The sequence below is a fragment of the Hibiscus syriacus genome, unplaced genomic scaffold, assembly GCF_006381635.1.
Source record: "Hibiscus syriacus cultivar Baekdansim isolate YM2019G1 unplaced genomic scaffold, ASM638163v2 tig00117048_pilon, whole genome shotgun sequence".
Taxonomy (NCBI): domain Eukaryota; kingdom Viridiplantae; phylum Streptophyta; class Magnoliopsida; order Malvales; family Malvaceae; genus Hibiscus; species Hibiscus syriacus.
Window position 1 is genome coordinate 1,646,172 of NW_024063538.1, and position 20,029 is coordinate 1,666,200.

Genomic DNA, 20,029 nt, shown 5'->3' on the forward strand with positions numbered 1-20,029 from the left:
ATGAATATGGGATAGGAAAAGTTTCACAAAGAATTAGCTTATCAAAATGATACGAACACACAGCACAGTTACATGGAAATGCTACAATCCAACTAAACCACCATCAAGAATCCTAAAATTCTATGCTACATGCCTATAAATTTGATGAGAAAATTCAAGCAACACTAGCATTACAAGGTAACCTATAGCTTCATCTCTTCCTTTTCCTACTACCTTTACCTAATTGTCCAGATTTGAAGGCATGTTCTTGTTCTTGGAGAAAAGCTATGGCCCTTCCGTATTTGGCTGCTCTTTCCTGTTCCACTAATTCCTTGTCTCTTTGCTTTACTTCATATAAGAAATAGTTGTCCTTCCGCAACTCTCGCACTGCGCCTTTAGCTTCACGGTTTACCAGCTTTCGTAACTTTTTTCTCTCAGCTCGTTCTCGATCTGGATCATAGTCTCTACCCTTAACAAAGCTGTAGTGTAACATAGTAAGATCATTAGATGTAGTCACTCATCCAGATTCTAAAAAACACCAATGTCTACGAGGCAGTAAAAAAAAGTTAAACATGAAAAAGAAGAAGAAAAAAATGCGACTTACTTCTCCTCGAATTTTGGATTAACTAATTTGATAGGCACTGGCTTCTGCTTGCGCATCTGAAGTGGTCTTCGCAGTGTATGAGCTTCCTCGGCTTTCTTCTTAATGAGTTGAGAAACATCATTAAATTTATCTTTCAATGCATCCGGCATGTGTTTCTGTCGTGAAACTTCTTGTAGCAATGTTGCAACCGGCAAGAAAATTTCAGGGAAGGAACTCAACCCATCATAGATCTCAACAAATCCCCTCAAAGTTTCAATAATAGTCACCAGTGCACTAGCCCTGAGCATGAAAATTTACTTGTCATTCGATTCTATAAAAAAAATAAAAACCGAAAAAGGGAAACTTCCACATAATACAGACAATTCAATGAAATGGGCAAAGAAAACAACAAATTGAGGTCATCTCATCATCATTCATCAAAACAACAATGAAAAAGAGCATCAATTGCAGACCTAAAATTATCTGAGCTGCAAAATGATGAGTCATCTGACATTTCCATTACCATGAGGATATTCAGAGGATTAATATCATCCACACCATCACGTATGTGTAACAGTGGCCTGAGTGCTTTCAGCTCCATAAGATGATAAAACTGGTAACAAAGAAATGTACATAAATATAGCTTAGTCCAATAAGTTGCACGAGCAAAGCATATTTATTACAAGAAAAAAACTATTATCTAATTTTGTTTATTGTTATTATTATTCATAAGCTGCAATCATGATGTTACAATACCTGTGAATCTTGCTCGGATGCTAGATTTTTGTCTGTCGCTGCCATCAACAGAGTTCGGAGGCACATAATAGCTTCCGGACAGAACTTTTGAGATTGTTTGGTGAACTACAAAATGCCATAATTTATCATGTCATTAACTGCAAACACAATAGTTGTGCCATCACCTGGTTCAAATCTGGCTTTACAAGTTTGGGGACTTTTAAGAAAATTAGTAATGGCAAGGACCAATAAATTTATATGAATATATTATGAATGTCAATCGTAACACAAAATTATATCAGCAGCATTCTCTTTTAGAGTAACCGGGTTTACGAGTTCAAGAAACAAAAGAGATCACTATCTAGGATGTCATACAGGTTCAATTATATAGTGAAAATGATGAACATGTGCATACCATAAGAATCATGGAACATAAAAATGAACCAATGGCGACATCTCGACCTGACATTATGGGACAACGCATCAAATACTCGCACATTAGTAACAGTGCTGGAGTAGTTACTACGTGACGATAGTCAGAGCATGGAAAAATCATGGACCATAACCTCAGGAGAAACAAAGTTTTCAAGGTAGGCCAGCATCCATTTTCTGCAAAATATATTTATATATCAATTTAGGAAATCTGCAAAAGACTAAGGTAGAGGTAATAAAGTTAGGACTGAAAGAATCAAATTATCAAAAACCTTGGTTCTTGAGAGCCTCACAAAATTGCATACGCGTTCGTAAAATTCGTTCGCGAGCACATATGGCAGAGAAAAATGGAATCTCCATACTCATCTCCATTAGTGGCTTGACAAGCAAATTCGATAACTCAAAATTCAAGGGCTTCTTATTTGCTAACAGAGCAAAATATTGCAAAAGAACACCATAAAACACCTGGTAAATAGAAGATGTGTCAGTTTTAAATGAATGGAACCAACCACAATATTAGTAGCATGCCAGAATTACCTATTACTACTCAGTAATTAAGGTTAATACTGCAAACTTAGGTTTTAGGAAATAAAAAACAACAATAATAGCAAAACTTTCCAAAACATGATTCAACATTTTTTTTGTAAATCTAATCCTTCAAAAGTTTCCAAACATGAACAAGGATGCAGACGCAAACAACACACACAGGGTGAAGCAGCTTACTTGCATTTTCTTCCGATTTTCTGCAGCAAGCTTAATTGCATTGCTTGCCCGAATTCTATTTATAATCACAATAACATCGTCATTAGAACAACTCGATAATAAAGAAGACAGCTCATCTAAGCTCTTTGGAGCTTCAATTATAAAGGGAATGTCCAGTTTAGTTGAAGTATGTTTGACACTGGACTTGATTCTTTTGGCATCCACAGACTCATCTTTTTTCCTATGTTCAATTTTGTTTGATTTACGGCCTCTTTTCTCCACATATTCATCACCAATGGCCTCATCATCATCCTCATCCAAATCTGTATCAACATCATCATCATCACTCCGCTCCCAGTCCTTCAGAGAGAGAATCTTTTCACGCTCATTTTCTTCGTCTTCATCAGATCCTTTATCTTCGTCGGTATCTTCAGCCCCTTCTGAATCTTCAGAAGAATCCTCATCTTCATCCTCGGAATCGTCTGCATCTTCTCTTTCAAGAATCTCATCAACCCAACCCTTTTTACTACCATGCTCCTCATAAAGTGCAAAGGAATCACCAAGATCATCTCCCGAGATAGCCCTTGGCCTCTGGACAGAATCTTTCCCAGCATTTTCACCATCTTCATCACTAGAGTAATCCGTCGCTAACATCCTCTTTTGACGTTTCTCCTGGAATTTGTTGAATCCCATAAAAATTATTAAGCAAACATTAGTGACGTTGAATCTAACATATATAAACAATCATTACGAAAAACTCTCTATCCTCTGTAACAGCCTGTAAATAGCTCTGCCAATAAAACTATAGCATAAAAAGGCAAATACAATAAAAAAAAGTAGTGGAGCTCGGACTGAAGATACCTCTAATTGCTCTAATCGCTCCCTCTCCTCTTGAGCAATCTCCTCAGGTGTCTTTGTCCTGTCTGATGGCCGAGCACGCATATCCAATACCATCTCATTGACAAGTTTATCATATGAGTCAGGTTGTTCCTGTCAGAGTAAAGAACAATAAAATATTTTATGCGTGATTTTGATTCTACATCCAAATATGCCATCAGAAATTTTGAAAATTAAAGCTTCCTTTTCATCAAACTAAAAGTAAAATTTTATTAACTGTAGTGGTATAAGTTTCATTATATTTCTTAAGCAGTGAAGAAATATGGCCTGGTAAAGTAAGATTTCAGAAACAATATCAAACAAATTAAGAAAGAAATTTGTACGGACAAGAGCATTTATCCAGCATGGCTATTTTACTGTAATAAGACCAAACCTAGAACCATAACCCCACACCTGCTTAGAAGTTTCAGCTATCTGTGCAATGGGTAACTCTTCCTTTTTCACATGCTCATCTGGAACGCTCTTGCTCACAAGAGCTTTCAAGGCATTCATCTTGCCTGGCTCGGTTAGGGACAATAAGACCTGCGACTGCACTAAGGATGTGAAGTTCTTATCCAGTTCTTCCATCAGTTGCTCGTTTTCTTCTTTATCTCTTGCCTTTTGCGCCTGGTATGAAACAAGACCGATCCAATAGAAAATCAGAAACCAGAAGAGCAGAAGTAAAGACTCAAGAACAATTGGAAAACAATAGAGTAACCTTTATGATGCATCAAAACTTTTACCTTGAAAAACTTGCTCTTCAAAATAACATCCTCCATTATTTCCTTCTTCGATTTGTGCTTCTGTAGAATGAAAGCCATCAATTTAAACCAAGTTTTAACACGGAAAAGAAAAACGCTCCATGTAAATCATATTGCTTCATCATTGTGAAGAGGAAAATCAAAATAAATCACTTTTAAGAGCTCAGCCACTAAAAACTGAAACCATGCTTATTATGAAATGGAAAAGTATACAAACAAATCAAGTTTTTCATATCATATTACGACTACAGAATGTGCATACTGAGGGACATGGGGCAAAGGATTCTTTAGCAGCTAAAGTTGATGTAGCTTGAATATCATTTTGCTAGAAATTGAATAACATTGGTTGTTGTAGATAACACTATAGAAGATAAAGACCAAAGGCCCCAAATAATAACATTTGGATTGGCAAAACACCAATCATTTAATTTTCAACATGTCAGAGTCAATAACTAAAGGTTAATGCATGATCAAACAGCTAACCAAGTATTTTAGAATGGAAATGAACTAGCATTTGAATCTGCCTCTGTATGACAAATATATATATTTTTTTATAAGAATTTTAGGCCTCATTAAAAACCCCCTTCTTGATTAATGGATCTTTTTAAGAAAGCTCCTTAATCAGCGGAAGGAGGAAAAGAGTGCCTTAGAGGTATATTAATCATAAATAGAGTTGTTGTAGAGAAAATGAAAGATTTCAGAAAGAGACTTCAGAAAGGAAGAAAGAAAGAGAGATACAGAAAACGTGTAATTTCATTCATGATGATTTCCTTAGATTTCAGGTACAACTTATATATTCACAAGTACCTACAGCTGTAATTCTGCCAGCAAATCTAACAAACTAACTACTCATTTGCTGATTCACAGGATATCTCCAAGTGGGCTACACGTCCCGGGTTGTTTCTCCTCAACTTCATTATGTTCTGGGTCATTACTTGACTGGGCCCATTTGGCTAAAGGTTTAATGATATCAGCCTGCTCCTGCAGTCCACCCAACCCCATTCCTTCTGTTGCCTCAACCCTAAATCCCTCAGGTAACATCTAAATCCCTAATTCCCTTTCATTTTCCAATTTCTGCCGTTTTTTCCCAAATTACCTTCCTCGAGTAATCCCCAATTCCTTATGATCAAACCCTAATCTCCCTTCCATCATAACAATACCCCTTCCACCAGATGATCCTTGTCCCCAAGGATCGAAATCAGGAAACTGATTCTTCAGCACCGTGTAGTCTTCCCAAGTGGCATCGTCTGGCCCCATATTTGTCCATTGTATAAGGAACTGCATGACCCGCTGATTTTGTCTGTGAATCTCTCGTGAATTCAAGACGATGGCTGGGTAAATCTTCAATTGCCTATCAGAAGACGTTTCTGGAAGATTCGGCGAAATAAGTCCTTGTTTTCCTATTTTCTTCTTCAACAAACTAACATGAAACACTGGATGCAATTTTGAATCTGATGGCAATTCCAGTCGATATGCAACCTGACCAATTTTTTCATGTATTTTGTAGGGACCGAAATATCGAGCAGCAAGCTTCAGGTTTCTCCTTAGAGCGAGTGATGTCTGTCTGTAAGGCTGTAATTTTAGGTAAACTTCCTCTCCCACCAAAAAATCCCTTTCTGTACGATGCTTATCAATAATCTGCTTCATTCTATTACTGGCTTGCATGAGTTGTTCACGTAATAAAGCATTGAATTGCTCTCTGTCTTGCATCATAGTTTGAACTGCATCCACTCTAGAATCCTCTGACCAGCTTAACATAGGAGCCTTATAACCATATAAGGCTTCAAATGGGGTCATTTTTATAGCAGAGTGGTAATTAGCGTTATACCACCACTCTGCTTGGGCTAACCACTTAGACCAAGATGTAGGTTTTAAAAAACACATACTTCTGAGATATTGTTCAAAACATTGGTTGAGTCTCTCAGTTTGCCCATCTGTCTCTGGATGATAGGCAGTATTGAAAAGTGTAGTTGTCCCCAATTGCTTAAGTAACTCCTGCCAGAATAGACTAGTAAAAGACTTGTCTCTATCAGAAATAGCTACCTTAGGAGGACCATGAAGCTTATAAACCTGATCCAATATATCAGCCACTTGCACCACTGTGTAGGGATGTGACAGTGGCATAAAATGAGCATACTTAGCAAATTTATCAATCACTACCATAATACAGTTGTGCTTTGTTGAAGGTGGCAACCCTTCAATAAAGTCCATTGTTATAACCTCCCAAGCATTGTGTGGAATTGGAATAGGTTGTAGTAGCCCTGGCTTGGAAATGTGCTCACTTTTAGTTCTCTGGCATACCTCACATTGTTGTATATGTTCCTGAATCATAAGCTTCATCTTTGGCCAAAAAAAATAAGCTTTAATCCTCTGATAAGTAGCTTGAATGCATGAATGACCCCCTTGTGGTGAATCATGGGAAGCCACAATAATTTTCTGCCTGAGATCTCCCTTGCTGCCCATATAAATTCTGTCTTTAAAGTATAGCACTCCTTTCCTTCTCTTCCACTCCTCACTCTTGTCAGGCTGAATAATTAAAATAGGAAGTTTCTCTTGAGCTAATAGATCTCCTTCATAACTCTGCTCAATATCCTGCATCCAAGTAGGAACAATAACAGTAACCCCCATTTGCAGAAACTTGCCATAATCCATTTGCTGTCTAGAAAGTGCATCTGTCATCTTGTTTGTTTTGCCTTTCCTGAACTGGATTGTCTAATCCAACCCCAATAACTTAGTAAGACCTTTCTTCTGAATAGTGGTGGTTAGCTTTTGCTCTAATAAGTGTTTTAGAGACTCATGATCTGTTTTAATGAAAAATGAACCACTCTCCAAATAATGTCTCTAGTGTGATACCGCCATTAGGATAGCCAAGTATTCTTTTTCATAGATAGAAAGATCAGCATGCTTTGGCCCCAAAGCCTTAAATAAGCTATAGGCCTTCCTCCTTGAGACAAAACAGCCCCAATTCCTTTGGAACTAGCATCAGTTTCCAAAAAAAAATTCTGGTCAAAATTGGGTAAAGCCAAAACTGGAGCTTCACACATAACCCTTTTTAATTTTTCAAATGCTAATTTAGCTTCTATAAACCAATGAAATCCATCCTTCTTCAACATATTGGTCAAGGGTTTACTCAATTCTCCATACCCTTTGATAAATTTTCTATAATACCCTATCAAACCCAAAAATCCTCTCAAAGCTTTCAGATTTTTAGGTAAAGGCCACTGTTGCATAGCCTTTATTTTTTCAGGATCAGTTGCTACCCCTTTAGCTGAAATTAAATGTCCCAAATACTCTATTTGTTGTTGGCCAAAAAAGCATTTACTCTTCTTGGCATACAACTTGTTTTTCAACAGAATTTCTAGCACCTCTTAAATGTTTTTTATGTTCTGCCATACTAGGACTGTAAATCAGAATATCATCAAAAAACACAAGAACAAACTTCCTCAAATATGCTGCAAACAAGTCATTCATCAAATCTTGAAAAGTATCCGGGGCATTAGTAAGGCCAAAAGGCATAACTTTAAATTCATAATGCCCTTGATGAGTTCTAAAAGCAGTTTTATGAACAACCTCATCTTTAATTCTAATTTGCCAATAACCAGATCTCAAATCAATCTTGGAAAAGAAAGTAGCTCCATGTAATTCATCTAATAAGTCTTCTACTATAAGAATAGGGAATTTATTCTTAACTGTATAAGAGTTAAGTTGCCTATAGTTCACACAAAACCTCCAAGTTCCATCCTTTTTTCTAATAAGTAAACAAGGAGAAGCAAAAGGACTCTTACTTGTATGATAGATGAGGATAACATATGAGCAATCTGTTTTTCCACTTCAGTCTTGTGATGATGAGCAAATCTATAGGGTCTGAGATTGACTAATTGTGTCCCCTGTTTAAGAACAATAGCATGATCATGTTTTCTGCTAGGAGGCATTCCCTCAGGTTCCTCAAACACTTCCTTAAACTCCTCTAATAAATCTTGTAAAGATAGAGGAATTATGCTTTCCTCCACTTCAGCATTCAACAAATAAATTTCTCCATTCACTTTAGTATCTTTTGCAACTAACTTCTGAAATTTTTCTCCTAAAATTGATTTGAGTAGTGGTAACTTCTGAGTCCCTCTAATTAGAACAGTCTGTCCATCCTTTTCAAAGCTAATTGTTTTGGCCTTAAAATCCATCATTATAGGGCTAAACTCTTCCATCCAGTCCACCCCCAGTACCATATCACTGCCCCCTAAAGACAAAACTCTGAAATCATGCTGAAATTCATAACCTTGCATCTTCCAAGTCACCTTATTGCTTCTGGCAGTACTGAACAATTTTTCTCCATTAGCTACTGTAATAACTAATGGTTGAGTTCGAACTAGTTCTACTCCTTCTTTGGCCCACTTAGGTGTCACAAAACTATGGGTGCTGCCACTATCAATCAGCACAGTAAGTGGTTTCCCTCTAATAAAACCTTGAATTCGTAAGGTAGTGTGCCATACATTCCCTGTGATAGCATTGATAGAAATTTCCAAGGCTCCTTTGGTTGCATCATTCCCTTCTCCAATTTCTTCTTCTGTCAATTCCTGATCAGCAGTCTTCTTCTTCTTCCATACTGTGCAACTGTCTAACTTTGCACTGATGTCTAGGCGCAAATTTTTCCCCACATTTAAAACATAAATTATTTGCTCTTCTATATTCCAGTAAACTCTGCTTGGTATTAGTATTAGGAGGAATTGTCTTAGGTTGAAAACCCTTAATGCCACTGTTTGGTTGACTACTTGCAGGAGTATAAGGAAAAAAATTGAGAAAATTTAGACTTCTTTCCTTCTATCTCAATAGCCAACTCATAAAGTTTGGCCTTCCTGTAAGCTTCAGACAAATTTCTGGGCTCCAACACTTCACCTTGTGTTTTAATTCCTCCTTGAGGCCACTAATGAAACTGGAAACAAAATAATCCTCCCCTAAATGCATGTGTTGTTGTAGTAAATAGGGTCTTAACTCCTCAAACTTTTCTTGATACTCTTCTACACTACCCTTCTGCATTAACTTATTAAACTCTTCAATGATATCTGAATAGTTTCTGTCAAAAAATCTGACACAAATCAGCCTCAAATTCATGCCAAGTCACTCTATGTTTCTGCATAATATAACCATCAAACCAAGTCTCAGCCTTTCCCATTAAGTACATTGAAGCCACATCCAGTTTTTGTTCCTCAGGAACTCCCAAGAGATTAAAATATTTCTGGCATTTTCTAACCCATCCTCTATGATTACTTCCATCAAACATCTGCAGCTCTAATTTAGGACGAGATAAAATAGGCCCTGAACTCCCAAACAATCCTTTACTGTCCACTTTAACCTCACTAGAACTGCCCCTAACATTCTCTTCCTGCAATGTCTGATTCAGAGGTAGAGTACCAGTAAACCCCACAGGTTTAGAAGCTAATATTCCTGGTTCATTAGGTTGAAAAGTATACTTCTCATGCTCACTAAGAACCGTAATCAAACATGATTGTTTACCTCCATTTTTGTTCTGTTGTTCAACTGTTGTTGGTTGACTCTTCACTGACTGAGGTGAATCTTTCTCCTCAGCTGCTTGATTGATCAGCTGTAAGATCCTCTGCAAATACCCTCTGTTTTCAATCATTCCATCTTCTAAGGTTTATATCCTCCCTTCTAGCTTTGCTTTCTGCCCCGCCCACCAAGTTAGTAAGGTTTCTTCCTTAACCTCCATTGTTGATTGTTCTGGTACTTCTGTGGTTCCAACTTTTTTCATTTTTCTTGTCTTTCCCAGCGTGAAAAATGATTTTTGGATCACTAAACTCAGCTCTGATTACCAATTGTTATGACTTAGGGTTGTTGTAGAGAAAATGAAAGATTTCAGAAAGAAAGAAAGAAAGAGAGAGAGATACAGAAAACGTGTAATTTCATTCATAATGATTTCCTTAGATTTCAGGTACAACTTATATATTCACAAGTACCTACAGCTGTAATTCTGCCAGCAAATCTAACAAACTAACTACTCATTTGCTGATTCACAGGATATCTCCAAGTGGGCTACACGTGCTGGCCTGTTTCTCCTCAACTTCACTCTGTTCTGGGTCATTACTTGACTGGGCCCATTTAGCTAAAGGTTTAATGATATTAGCCTGCTCTTGCAGTCCACCCAACCTCATTCCTTCTGTTGCCTCAACCGTAAATCCCTCAAGTAACATCTCAATCCCTAATTCCCTTTCATTTTCCAATTTCAGTCATTTTTTCCCAAATTACCTTCCTCGAGTAATCCCCAATTCCATCTGATCAAACCCTAATCTCCCTTCCATCATAACACCATGATTAAGGGTGCAAAGAACTAAAACAAGCTTAGTCATAAAAAAGTGATATGCTAACATAAACCACAACCACAAACAAGTGTCTCTTAATTAAAGTTAGGTCTTACATTTTCTTCTCCTTTCATCAAACCCCCTTCAGACGAATTTTGTGCACCATGTGCATTAAGTTGCTTTAAGATGGCAGGTCGTTCTACAAAGGAAGAACAAATCATTAGTACCACATCATGGGACAATAAAAAACATGGAAGAAAAAAATGCAGGGAAGATAAAATTTTGAAGAGAACTTGATTGGAAATTATTCATATAAAGCATAAAAGATTGGAATGTGCAAAAACAACAATGGAACATCCACTGGAATACACAGAAGTTAAAACACAAATCTATATTGAAGCTTATGGTAAATTGAATTACTACGCTTGCTTGCATCATTAAAATCACTTTTCTTGGATTTTTTTTAGATTGAACTATATAGTAAGTAAATAAGAAGAATAAAAGGTTTTTGTTGTTGTCTAAAGTCTTGCAGACAAAAAGCAGGAACTTTAGGGGTTTGAGGGTACTTGGGAAAGGCATTTTTTGGATAGGAGTAGCACCCTCGTGTGGAAACTTTTGTTTGGCAACATGCACACCAGAGAGTGGAGGTTAAGGAGAAATTGTTGAAGAGAGGAGTGGCTGAGATCGAGGACCCCCTATGTCCGATGTGTCTTAGATATGGAGAAATGGTTTCACATCTTTTTTTGCATTGTGAGATAGTATGGGGTCTGTGGTCTAGATTTCTGAATTTATGGAATGTTTCTTTTGTGGTTCCAAAGAATATGATTGATTTCATCATTTTGTGGGATGATTTACTTCCGAAATCCATTATTTGGAAATTCATCCCAAGGGCGATGATGTGGACTGTTTGGAAATGCAAGAATGGGGTAATTTTTCAGAAAGGGAAGGTGGATGCAGCACTGCTTTTCTTTCTTGTTCGTTTTAGAACAGCTACTTGGTTTGGTGCTAGATTTAAGGATGTGCATATCCCGTTTGACTCCTTAGTGGGAGATTTAAAATTAGTTGATTCAGTGGGAAGACAGAATAAGGGTTGCTCTACTTCATCGTGGTGGGTTCATCCTCCTGATGGTTTCGTTAAGCTTAATGTAGATGGTGCAATGGTGAGGGGTTGGGATAAAGGAGGAATAGGTGGACTGATTAGGGACAGCAGAGGTATGTTGATTGAGTCGTTTTCAAAAAGGGTTGGGAGTGGTCCTCCTATATTAGCAGAACTATTGGCGATTAATAGAGGACTGATTCTTATTAAAGAATTAGGATCTGCCCTAAGTCAGAGGGTTATTCTAGAATCGGATTCTAGTACAGCACTGAAGTGGATTAAAAATCCGGATTTATGCACCCCTATGTTTCAGTCCTTGGTGAAGGATATAGCTTCTCGTATGGAAGGTCAAGACATTATTTCAAGGCATGTCCTGAGAGCTGCTAATTGGGAAGCGGATAAGATAGCTAAAGATGGTATTGGTTGATTAGTAGGTTATGTAATTGGTGCGTTATCGTGTACGGAAAGTTTGTTTTCCGTAGGGTGTTTGTTTTCAATTTTATGTAATCAGTGTTATGTTGTATCAGTAGGTTTTGGTTCTAGCTGTGTATTATTGTTCTAATGAATAAAATTCATAGGCACTCTTTTCCTCCTTCCAATGTTCTTCATGTTACTGTTGCAACATGGAGGGTATGAAGGGGGTTTTTAATGAGGCCTATTTTCCTATAAAAAAAAAAACAGGAACTTTAGTCACTTTTACAGATATGAAAAGGCTAACAAGTGAAACAATGCATTGTGTGGACAAATAAAAATGTTATTATGAATATTGGATTATCACCAATTATAAGCTATTATCATAATGAAAGCTGAAGTCAAATCTTACTTTCATCAGCTTCATTATCATTATCGGACAGCATTTCGTCCTCAAAATCATCCCTCTCTGGGAGGGAACCAAAATCTGGAGCATCAAACTCATCTTCTTCTCCATCTGATAAATTGAACTTGCTCTTTTTGCCCAATTTCAACTGCAGAACAAAATGAAATATCTGGATTATACAAACTTAGCCTCAACAGCTATTCTTTTTCACAATTATGCAATAGCAGTAACCAAGAAAGCACAGGAAACACTACTAACAAAATGAAGGATAAAGTCAATACACTCTAGCACTAACAAGGTTCATTCAGTACAATGTTTGGGGAGGGGGCTAATTCCTTTATCAATAATGGAATATTCCATCTACCATTCTCACCTGAAGTTCAGTCAGTGCCTGAGTCAACTAGATGTTCGATTCCAGTTTCAGCAGGACGACCTTAAATTAAATAAAAAAGCTTCAATATTTCACCAGGTAGGAAGCAAAAGACACAAACTTTAATAAGCGTAGTAACTAAAGTGAAATTTCTAAAACACACAAATATACAGACACGCACGCACATATGAAACCACTAGAGTAGGACCAAAGCAGCGAAAAAGAAGTACAAATTAATATTTAAAAAGAGAAAACAACCTGAAGTTCACGTTGAGACCGCAAGATACCCTTCTCAAACTCTCCCAAGTCATCGTTTTGTTCCCCAATTCGCTTATCAACAAAAACAGAAGACTTTGTACTTTGCTCGTACTCTTTCAGCAACGTTTTCTTCCTCTGAAACAAACCCAAAAAATCATATCAACACATGTAACAAACAGGTAATCAAATATTGTGCAAGAAACAAAAAAAGCTGGATTTCTGGGGTAGAGTTTTTACCTTTTGGATGGCTAGGGAACGAGCAAGGCCGATGCGACGTTCTTCACCTTTGCGTTTCTTGCCGAGTATGTCGAACTTCCGACGGAACCAAATGGTCTCGAAAGGGTTGGCTTTTGGAGCCTTGAGCTTCATGGATATGGCATCTGGACCCGACTTTTTGGTGGTATTCTTCTTGTTTTTGGATTCGACACTTGAATGCTTAAGCATAGTTCCGCCTGCGTATTTTGGTCGGCAGTGGGAATTCAGTGCTAATGGGAATCGAGGATCAAAGACAGGGTTTTGGGTTTTGTAAGAGGGGGTTTATGGTGGTGGGCGTAGGCTGTAAAATTATCCGGGCCCTTGCAGTCCACTTATTTTATTAGGTCTAATTTGTAGATTCGTCCTTTTATTATATGAAATTTGATAATTACTCTTATCTAATTTAATTTATGAAACTTTGCCCCCTGAACTTTATAAAAAGATATTGAGTAAATCTGTTAAAATTTGCAGTTAAAATTTTGGTTTAAAACCAAAAGTTCAACATTTTTTATACACTAAATTGGAAAAAATAATTAAATAATTTATATGCAATATATAAACAAAATTAATTGTTCAAATTTACATGTTTATTAATAATTGGATCATAATGTTAGTTTCTGTAAACACTTATTTTCGTCCATGTGGCATTTACATGATTTATGCGTTATTATTTATAGTATATGCTATGTGTATTATATTACATAATATACACATACTATATATTATAATTATATAGCGTATGTTTATTACTATTAATTTGTTTTTCATTACATGTTGAAGGCTTGAATATTTGGCCTAAGATTATGACAAAGCTACTGGCCCACATGGGATCTAAAACCAGCTTCCCAACGCTGAACCCAAGCTGCCCAACGTTGTATGCCTTCATCCCAAGCCAATCGTCGTTTTTCACGGCCACACGCTGCCAACTCCGAATCCTTCGACACAAGGAGAGCACGACAATGACCCATCACCAACAAATAAACAAATCAAGTGTTTTAGTTCGTATATAACTCTAAAAATAGCCGATAACTTTGGCTATAAAATTATGTACATCGAACAGAGGAGGGACGGTGAAAACGTACGAAATACGAAGACAAAAATACATGCAAAAAATACAGGGATAGAAATCAGATTCATTCGACGAAAATACGAGAGGAAAAACCGAGGAGGAAAAAACCAGTTTCGAAAAATATCACAAAAAACAAAGAACATTCAAAACTTAAAAAACAGAGGGGAACGAGGCAAAGAAGAAAGCAGAGAAGTTCTCACCTCGGTTCGAAGAGGAAAGCCCGAAGTTCGTCGGATTTATTTTTTCCGAGAGAAGTGAAAAAGGACTGAAACGTAAAAAAGGAGAAAGGAATGACTTACCCCTCGGTCGCGACCATATCTCCAACCAACTCAGAGAAGAAAATCTCGAAGATATCAGATTTGACCATGATAGATCACGTGGGTTATCCAATAACTACATCAAGGAATTATAGTCGTCTACAAGATATTTGACTTTAAAGGTCTCGAAAGGTGGAGGACCAACAATGAAAGTGAGGCTTGTGGATGAGGTCCAGAGGATGTACAACATATATATAGAGAATCGAGAGTTCCAGTCTTTGAGTTCCCAAGGATGGGGGGGAATTCACCATGCGCTTCCTGCAAGTTGCTTCGTCGCCGGTGTACCAAGGACTGCATCTTCGCCCCTTACTTCCCTTCCGACGATCCCCATAAGTTCGCCATCGTTCACAAGGTTTTCGGTGCCAACAATGTCAGCAAAATGCTTCATGAGGTGCCGGTGCAACAAAGGGCGAACGCGGTGAGCAGCTTGGTGTACGAGGCGAACGCGAGGGTGAGAGATCCGGTTTACGGGTGTGTAGGGGCCATATCGTTTTTGCAGAACCAGGTGTCGGAGCTCCAAATGCAGCGGGCCGTGGCTCAAGCGGAGATACTTTGTATCCAGATGCAGCAACAGGTCGATGACGTCCCGATGGTTCAACAGCTATCGGTTCCGACAGTTTCCATAAAGAAAAACTAAACCTGTTGACTAATAAAGTGATCAACAATCCGATTATTGGCGGTGTAGATTTAATTTTTATGGTGATCATGAGTATTTGTTTTTTTGTTCTTTATTATATGATTATTTAAAATGCTTTGGATAGATGTTAGTTAGAGTTGTCGTGTCATTAATATTGATTGGACGTATTAAAGAACGATAGCATAGAATAAGAAATCACATGTGTCAACCCATGGTTGATGGGATGTTACACAAGATATGTTTGTGATGGACAGAAGGTGAGCGACACCTGATCCATTATAAAGGGATGATCCATATACATAAAGGTTCGCACGAAACTTGTGTTCATATTTTAAGAGATTTGCATGGACGAGGTTCGCAAGTAGTAATAAAACTCTAGTAAATTAAAGTGAAGGACCAATTCCTTAAAATGAATTATGATCTTTAAACACTCATTCATCTTCTAATTATTTAATTTTTTATTAAAAGGAGTAACATTTTAATTAAAATAAAATGTCCTTATAATTAATTATATACTTTTATTTAGCATTTTGAGTTCCTTTTTAATTTCACCTAAATTTAAAAGATTAAAGCTATTTGCATATTCATATTCTCTCTCTTTATAACGAGTTTTATCACATTGTGGGTGTACTAAAAATTTATAATAGTAGAATTATCAATATTTCAAGTATCAATTTAGTTAAAAAAAAATAAAAAAAAATAAATCTATTACATACTATTTATTTTAAAAAACTAATTAAGTTGATGTCATAAGCTAACAAGTTATTTATTTACCAACTTATAATAGATATTACTTTGTAATTACTTTTAGCTTAATCAAAATAATAATAATTATTTATCAACTTAATTAAAAATAATAATTTTAAAAAGGACGACTTCTTCAAATATTAATATAGGGATATTATTATAATTATACTTTTGTCTTTTCACTCTTTTATATAAGGTTAAAGTAAAAGAATTTGAAAGTGGCATTTTTTTCATATTTTTTATTCATGTTCGGAACGAGTGATTGTCTTCTTAATAATACCGTTTTTAAGATTCAAACATTGAGACAATATAATTATCAACACTCATAATATCATCTTTAATACTCAATATATATTTAATATAAAAAACATATATTATAAATATCCTTAGTTGAAGTACTATATTACAAATTAATGCATAACTAAATATGAAATCCTAACTTGAAATAAAGTCAACAACTGATCAATAATTACTCATGGGAAATCCAAGATCCATGGATATATATATTATACACTTATCATAGACACGTAAATGTATATATACATATACATGTCAAAATAGGAACATACATATAAAAGCATGAGTTTCAAACGATTTCTCAACCCTTTCTTTTACCATGATAATGCAAATCCATCACTGTCCCTATTCATACAATCCAAAACTTCATAATTAGCTGCTAAAACAAAGCATTCTTATACATACATGCATGCATGCATACATACACATATATAATATTTATATATATAGTACCAATTTCATGCAGCAAAGTATCCCAGATGGTAAATAGGTTCAAGGGTAAGGTCAAGTTCATTCCTCCTCACTTCAGTTGCCTCTTCCTGGTACGTGCTACTGCATCACAAATTGTAGAAGCATGTTATGATCACCAGTTTTATATCCGAATCTACTGTCGTTGGATGAAAACCTACGTTACTTCAACTTTTCATTTTTTAGTATTTTTTTCCAATGAAAACATATCGGACACATGTAAGTCACATACTGATAGAAGAAATGTTACCCGATATTCAAACAAGGATGCGGCGGTGGCGGATGAGGCAGCAGATAAGATGATGTGTTGAGGCCATGTTCTTGCTGCCCCCATTGCGACTGCTGCGCCACTGTCTTCTCCCTCTCCTTGATCTGCAAATGCCAAGACAAGCTCTTTATTTTTATTCGCTCTTAAATGTATATATATATAGTAGTTTTGTATCCTTCGGAGATTATTAACAAAACTTCTGACTTAGCAAAACACACGCATATATATAGGTTTGAATTCGATGTATTCACAGTAGTAGTTATAACTTCATGCACTGAGACAGTGATGGACCTAGAAAATAAAAAATAGGGGTCTAAAATTTTAATACTCTATTTTAAAAAAATTTGGGTATACAAATTTTCTTATTTTTTTATTCCTATTAACAAATTAAACTAAATTTAATATTTTTTTTAAAAATAATGGACGTGCAATAACTCCCTTAGAGAGCCATGTACATCCGCCCTGAGGTGCGGTGTCGTGTGGTTTACTGACTGTGTATAAGTTCATAATATATATATATTACGTTTTCCGGATTTGAATAAGTAGTATGAAACCTAGAAGATAAAATTCACCTGCTTTGCTAGCACGGCGTTTTGCTCCTGTATCGCCTTCTCCTGTAGCATAGTTATTTTTGCAATGATATATACAAGTTAATGAATAAATATATATGAACATGTACATACATACATCTGTATAACTGTATATATATCCATGATTGACAAGCAAACCATATGTTTTGAGAGGCTTTACCTTTCTCTGAAGCTCAGAGATTGATTCGCAGATGAGTTGGTTCTGCAAAAATCCATTATTTCATCATTAGAAAAACAATAAGACAGTTCCAATTGAAGGATTATAAAAAAAAACCAAGAAAATAAAAGCTGTTCAAAATCATACTTTTCTAGATCGAATGTGTTTAATAGCAGTATCAAGCTGCTGTTCCAAGTTCTGCAGCTCCTTGAGACTCAGTGAATCTAAATCTTCTCCCATATAGTTCCTGGAATGTTTAAGCATTGAGATGAATGTATATTGACATATAATTATGTCCAACACTCATTCAAGTTCGAATAACATAATATTTAGTATCCTACAAATGATCAGTTCAACCTACTTTCTTAGGGTTCATCATTTTCTTATATATATATAAGATACATTCTTATAAATATATGGGGAAAATACATAAGAGTAAATTGAATAAACTCATGTTGAACACATATTTAAATCCAACACTCTTCCGAGTTTAGATAGCATATTATATAAGTTTTAGTAGTACCTGTGATTTTTCTGCAAGAGCTCAACCTTGGCCTTAAGTCTGTTATATTCCATGGACCAGTTGCCCTGCAGATCAATACCGGAACATTAACACCTTTTTTATGCTATTTGCTATATATGCGTATACATACATACACATATATATAATTATACATAGTTATATACCTGAGGTTGGGACTCTGTAGCAACAAGCTGTCTCTCAGCATAAGAATACCTTTCATAGCGTTCAAGTATCTTCTCCATGCTGAGAAATATGCAGAAAACGCAAATTTTAATCCTAAAGGCTATATATATATATATATATATATATTCATGTATACAGTTATAATCAAGAAATCAAGAAATAATTAGATAAAACTATAATTAATGAGTTTGCTATTTATAAATGTTTACTATTCATTTTAATAGAAGAAGAAAAAGAGTTTACTGATCATAGTTATATCATGTATGTAATGTTTTTCCTATATATTATTAGTTACTAATTCATTCCAATTTAGAGCTTGAAGTAATGAATATTCAAGATTTATAAATAATGTTTTGGGTGTAAATCCCTATTTTTCCCCTTCAAACTATCAAAACTGTATAAATCTATCTTTTAGGGTTTTCTGTTTAGATCTGGGAGTTCTTGAAAAAAACCAGAGAGGTTTTAGGGTTTGATGAGCTGCTGAAGCAGAAAGGCAAAGGAAAAGAGGGTTTCAAGTATTTTCAATCTAGTTCATGTAATTCTTTTGCGCGCGTCTGCTTTCTCCTAATTAAGAAAGGTAGGCCATTGGACATGAAAACAAAAAATCAAAAAGGGAAAAAATTTGTTGTTCTTCCATTGGTCAATAACTTCTTTAATTAGCCAGATTTGACAAAGCTCTTCCCCAAAATTTCCTTTCTTTTGCTACTTTCATGATCCCCGGGAAAACCCCACTGATCTTCTAATCTCTTTGTTACGTTTTGAGAACATCTATCTTCTTTTAGCTAAACTGTTAACCTTGCACGAAACATCAATGAAACTCAGTTATACATATATAAAAATCCCAGAAATGGTTTAGTGTTTTTTTACCAGGAATCAGTGGAGTACTCAAAAAGTTTGCCCTTGTGAGAGAAGACGATCAAAGCAACTTCAGCATCACAGAGAACAGAGATCTCATGAGCTTTCTTCAACAAACCAGCTCTCCTTTTGGAGAAAGTAACTTGTCTGTTGATCTTGTTTTCTATCCTTTTCAACTGAACCCTACCTCTCCCCATAGTTTTAATATCTGAACACCAAAACAAGCAAAACCCAGATTCTTAAACACTAAAAAGAAACAGATCCAAGTAAGTGAAAAAAAATATGATACCTAATAAGTTGGGGAACCCTTTTTAGGTTTCAGCTTCTTGTGATTTTGCTAAATATGAAGTGTTTGCAGAGAGTGTGTGGAAAGAAAAAAACATATATAGAATTGGAAATGGAACAAAAGTAGTGGTTTTAGGGAAAGTGGAGAGTGAAAACCAGAGTGGTTTTAGACCAATGTGCTGTCGAGTTCCCATTGTTCCAGGTTGCTGTGTAGTCGTTACCGTTGTTTGGAACCACAATTTTTCATTTTATTGTTTGCTTTTTCTAAAAGATAGGTTTTTTACTTCCTTATTGTATAGGTAATGGATGCTAATAGCCTATAATACCATTGACAACGACCCCACACTGTCACACTCTTCCTGTTGACGGCGGATCTTTACTTTTAAATATCGAAATAAGTACGAAATCTAAGGTTACATTTTGGAAGAAATTAAATTGTTAAATTTTTTAAATATACA

At 35.9% G+C, this 20,029-nt stretch overlaps 3 protein-coding genes across 4 annotated transcripts; 1 reads left to right on the forward strand and 2 right to left on the reverse strand.

Moving 5' to 3' along the window:
* Positions 1–85: 85 nt before the first annotated feature.
* Positions 86–13,396, reverse strand: LOC120197668 (nucleolar protein 14-like). 2 transcript variants are annotated; one of them, XM_039199106.1, is made up of 14 exons: positions 13,158–13,396; positions 12,921–13,055; positions 12,299–12,440; positions 10,496–10,578; positions 4,051–4,110; positions 3,722–3,934; positions 3,293–3,421; positions 2,453–3,103; positions 2,002–2,194; positions 1,713–1,906; positions 1,319–1,423; positions 1,036–1,175; positions 584–862; positions 86–458 (listed from the first exon to the last, which is right to left on the reverse strand). In XM_039199106.1, exons 1-14 carry the CDS (start codon positions 13,362–13,364, stop codon positions 191–193), a joined length of 2,799 nt encoding a protein of 932 aa, XP_039055037.1. In that variant the 5' UTR covers positions 13,365–13,396; the 3' UTR covers positions 86–190. The 2 variants fall into 2 exon arrangements, with proteins under 2 accessions (XP_039055037.1, XP_039055038.1); XM_039199107.1 differs by lacking the exon at positions 13,158–13,396 and adding an exon at positions 12,641–12,725 and having other exon boundaries at positions 12,299–12,452; positions 12,921–13,057.
* A 1,397-nt stretch (positions 13,397–14,793) lies between these two features.
* Positions 14,794–15,198, forward strand: LOC120197349 (LOB domain-containing protein 12-like). Its single transcript, XM_039198907.1, has one exon. It carries the CDS (start codon positions 14,794–14,796, stop codon positions 15,196–15,198), a length of 405 nt encoding a protein of 134 aa, XP_039054838.1.
* Positions 15,199–16,559: 1,361 nt separating this feature from the next.
* Positions 16,560–19,652, reverse strand: LOC120197669 (agamous-like MADS-box protein AP1). Its single transcript, XM_039199108.1, has 9 exons — positions 19,576–19,652; positions 19,299–19,494; positions 18,413–18,491; positions 18,249–18,313; positions 17,873–17,972; positions 17,729–17,770; positions 17,551–17,592; positions 16,961–17,082; positions 16,560–16,794 (listed from the first exon to the last, which is right to left on the reverse strand). The coding sequence occupies exons 2-9, from the start codon at positions 19,481–19,483 to the stop codon at positions 16,701–16,703; spliced, it is 729 nt and encodes a 242-aa protein (XP_039055039.1). The 5' UTR covers positions 19,484–19,494; positions 19,576–19,652; the 3' UTR covers positions 16,560–16,700.
* Between the last annotated feature and the right edge of the window lie 377 nt (positions 19,653–20,029).